The sequence below is a fragment of the Nanorana parkeri genome, unplaced genomic scaffold (assembly GCF_000935625.1).
Source record: "Nanorana parkeri isolate BGI_ZX_2015 unplaced genomic scaffold, ASM93562v1 scaffold1596, whole genome shotgun sequence".
In the NCBI taxonomy this organism is placed as follows: Eukaryota; Metazoa; Chordata; class Amphibia; order Anura; family Dicroglossidae; genus Nanorana; species Nanorana parkeri.
The window spans coordinates 321,301-325,750 of record NW_017307864.1 but is presented as its reverse complement, the minus strand read 5'-3'; the positions used below and the strand labels follow the sequence as shown (position 1 = coordinate 325,750).

General features: G+C 37.3%; 1 protein-coding gene across 1 annotated transcript in view; it reads right to left on the bottom strand.

Annotated features, from left to right (window-relative positions):
* RHBDF1 (rhomboid 5 homolog 1) overlaps positions 1-4,450 on the bottom strand; it is a 119,469-nt gene that overhangs the window by 4,199 nt on the left and 110,820 nt on the right. Inside the window, exon 15 of the mRNA XM_018570775.1 lies at positions 1,880-1,955. Coding sequence (XP_018426277.1) covers positions 1,880-1,955 — 76 coding nt within the window. The remainder of the gene's footprint in view (positions 1-1,879; positions 1,956-4,450) is intronic.

Below are 4,450 nucleotides of genomic sequence, written 5' to 3'. Positions count from 1 at the left end.
CTTCGTTGCCCGTCACCCCCCCCCCCCCCCTTAAGGGGCCTGAGAAGGGAGCTTCTGTTACCTCTGCATCAGCCCAGCCCAGATACAGATGCTGCTTGCATAGTGCTTTGTATAATGCAAAGAGAAGTATGCATTCCTGTGTCTTTTCTTTTTGGCTTGTTATGGATTGTATCCAAACAAATAGGATCATCCTAGTCCCAGTAGCAAGGGAGCCACATTGCTTGCTGTTTAGGTAATCAAACTGACTACGCATTTTAAGATGATCATGGAGTTGGGCCAGGGTTACAAGAGTCTGGAAGAATTGTTTGGCCTTATCCTCTGTTTTGTTTTTGTATATAGGCGACCGCTTTTTTTATTATTATTTACAATGTAATAGAATGGAATGTCCCACTGCCATACTTTTGATTTTGAGTTAATTCCTCTGTTCTTTGGGATTAACAAATCAGGCAAATAAAATGGGGCTAACTGTTCATACCTGGTGAATTAAGGTGAGATTAAACCTTGCTCTTTTTTGTGTATGAAAGGGAGGCACAGATGGTATGCAACTCTGTTTTTATTTCTTTTTTTAATGTTTAAATTGCATTATACCGCATTACTGTCTCCCCAGCCCCCTGCACGGGTTTCTACATCAGCTAAGCGGCTGCTGTGAAGGCACCCATGCGTGTTCGTTCTCGGCCATGCCCGCAGTAGCTGTGTCTGTCACACAGACCTGCGGCAGGCCATGCTGCTCCTCTCCACCCAACAGGTTGACTGACGGCAGAAGGAGCCTATGGCTCCTCTGCCACCAATCTCCTCCCTTTAACCCCTTCATGACTGAGCTTTTTTTCAGTTTTTGTTCGTTGATGACTGACGCACTTTTTTTCCCCCCAATTATATCAAGCAATCATTGTGAATGGATCTCACTATGTCTGCTTGATAATTTTTTTATTTTTGGTTATTATTAGGCTGCTCCAAACAGCCAATAACTGATCCTGAAATGCAGCATGTGACTGATCCTGAAATGCAGCATGTGACTGATCCTGAAATGCAGCATGTCAGGATCAGATCTTACTAAAGACTTCTGATCGTTCCCAGAATGATTAGAAATCTGATACAATGTTTCAACAAAGAAACATTTTGGTAAATGTTTTTATTGCTGAAACATGTAGCATAAAGCATAACAATGAATTTCTTAATCCCTGTGTGTTCAGCTGTCAAACAGTGATGCGTCAAGTCAGTGTGGTAAATACTGCACAGCTATTATTGTGAGATACCCTATCACTACAAGTGATCAGGTATCTGTCAAGGCTTAATTCTTTCATTAATGGATGCCTCGATACTGAGGCATCCATTAATGAACAGTAACCGCTGATGTCAGCGGTTACCGGCTTTTGACAGCTCCAAATAGCTGATCATGTACAGTGTACGTGATCAGTCATTTGGGCACTTTGTGGCAGGGACGTACAGTGTACGTTTCCCGTCACGAAGGGGTTAATACTACTTAAAGTATTTCCCTGATAATAACAAACAGTTGTGATTCTAAACACTATTTAATATAATAAAGTATACTCATATTTTAGTGCATTGCTATCAATGCTCATTTGACAGTTTAATGCAATTTTCAACTTTCTATTGGCTCTGTGACCTCTTACTATAGAACCCATGAGCTGGTGTCATCGAGGATAGGTGGTTTTTGTAATGGGCACATTTTCTTACCATCCCATGATATTCCCAAACCTCATTCTTACACCCGCACATTTTAAAGTATACATGCATTCTACTTCTTTTCTAAGACAAGTAGAATACATGTTATTCAGCTAACAAAAACAGAAAATGACAGCATATTCTCAGTGTACGGTGTATATTTTTATAACTTAAAATTCAGTGCGACAAAGTATACCTGTGAACATAATGTTGCTTCTTCATGGAAGTATCCTTTCATGAACTCACAGTATTCTCTTGATGTTATTTTACAGCTAAAGAAAGATTATGACATCAGTACAACATCTTAAGCAAAATTAAAAAAACATATTTGCAACCTGTATTACAACCAAATATTACATATAAAGTTCCTTGAAATTATTTTGTAACTTTCACAGGAAGACAACTTTCAGAACAAGTAAAACATTTTTAACAAGGCATGTCATTTATTAAATGAACAATGCTTTTGAACATGAACTGCCAATGTGTGAAAAAAGTAATTGCCTCTTGACACTTAATAACTGGTTGTGCCAGAAACTCTGTTCAAATGTTTCCTTTACAACAAATCTTAAGTTACTTCATACAGTATATGCTTAAAACATTGTCCCGGGGTTTTGAACACTATTAAGCTTTGCAACTAAACATAAAAATTCTGCACCTGAAGATTCTTGTCTACCCAACACAGTTTTTTTGTTCTTAGTATTATCTTGGTTTCTAAAATGGATATTCTTAAGAAAAAAAACAAAAAAAAAACCCCAGATCCGTATCTCCAAGTGGAATGCAAAAAAATAAGAAAACATAATATGATGCAATGCTTGCATAAACACAGCTACAGCCCTTTTGTCAGTCAGTTTTATAAACTAAAAATAAACTACATGAACACAGATGATTATCAAATGGTAAATATAGTTTTATGTAAAACACATTTTTAGGGAAGGGCTATAAGCCTCAATTGTGATGTGAAATTTATGCAAGCATCTTAAATGATAGTATTCACTACAGTGAAGGTACCTGAAGACACAAGGTTTTTTTTAGAACCCACTATAATTCAAAACACTGGGTCATGTTAAAGAAGATGTTACAATGATCAAAAGAATTAAAAACATTAAGATTTTTACAAATGTCTGTAAACTAAAAGCAAGTCAGTCAGTCACATTTGAATCCTCAATCTTAAAGGGGTTTATGAAAGTAAGAGTTGCAGACGTCAGGCTTATAATTTATTGTGCATGAAATGTTTTTTGTTTTTTTTCAAGCAATACTGCACCGCAGACACCAGAGAACCATTTGTTGAAATGTTCAGAGCTGGGACACGCATGTGTTGTGCACTCTCATTAAGTCCTATGGATAGTTCATACTCCATGCTATGATGGATTACCAGCTCTCCACAGGAATGAATTGTAGTACAGCAAGGTAAATAATAACATGAAATGCAACTAAGAGTACGGACATATATTTTCAAATGTAAAATAGTGTAATATAGTCTTTAAAACGTAGCAGAAAGTGCAATGTACTGTGGAAAAGGGTCAAACCCCTATAGTCATTAAATCATTCCATAGAGAAGGTGGAAAGTCTGGCTGCTCCTTAAGATCGTGTAATATCCAGTAATGGCAAAATCAAAGTAGAAAGGGCACAGGTCTTGTGAATTAAAAGTCATTTTAATAGCAACTAAAAGCTTCAAACCACTTGGTGTGCTATGTTGGTGCCAGTACCAGTACACATCAGTATGGGAGTGAACTCAGCTTAAGGTGTAAGGTATGCAGATGGCAATCTTCAGCCAAGGACTTTGGGCACATGACAAAGAAGATTTAAGCAATGCTATACGAGGTATAAAGCTTCTTTCTCAAGTCTGATTGTAGTATGAAAGAGTGCTGATTCATATTGGATTGACCTACAGGGGGGCTGACAGGAATTTCAATAATAAAATTTGAAATAAAACAATGGAGTAGTTAATAAAAAGTATAAAAACTGAACTGTGTGGCTGGATACCTAAGATTCTAAAAACAATTAAAGCCCAATATTCACAGATAGTAGGTTACAAAATTCATTAATAAATCCCTGGATTGAAGCTATATTGAGCCACTAGGGGGAGATATAATACCCGTTTTATACAATACCCTTACCCATGAAACATAGGGGTCTATTCACGAAGCTGCTTGTATGTGATAGCAATAAAGTTTAGTGGGGAAAAAAAAAAAGGAAAAAAAAATGTAAGTCCCCCCCCCAAAAAAAATTTAAAAAAGTTATGCATAAAAAAGAATAAAAAAAACAACATTTTTTTAAAGTCCCGACCCATACATACACGCATGCAAACATGTGTCGGGGGCACATACGTGCAAAAAAGACGATTGCACCCATTACGCCGCACATGTTACATATCGCCGCGAACGTCGGAGTGAGAGCAATAAGTCTAGGTCCATCAATCACTGATAACACTAAACTGATGAGCGGTAAAAGCTTTTAAAGTGTCGCCTATGGCCAATTTTGGGTATGGTAGTTTTCTGCGATTTCGCGGGTGCGCGCAATTTTAAAGCTTGACATAAGTAAAGCTCTATATGTCCCCAAAAAATGGTATAAAATTTGTTTCAGTACATCGTTGCATGACGGAAAAAAACGTCAGTCAAAGTACCGCAGCGCTGAATACTGAAAAATGGCCTGTCCAGGAAGGGGGTCTAAACACCTGGTCTTGAAGTGGTTAAAAAAAAATGAAAAAAAGTGTGAGGTCCACCAAAATTCCCAACCAAACCTATAATCAATTAATTATTAAACCAGT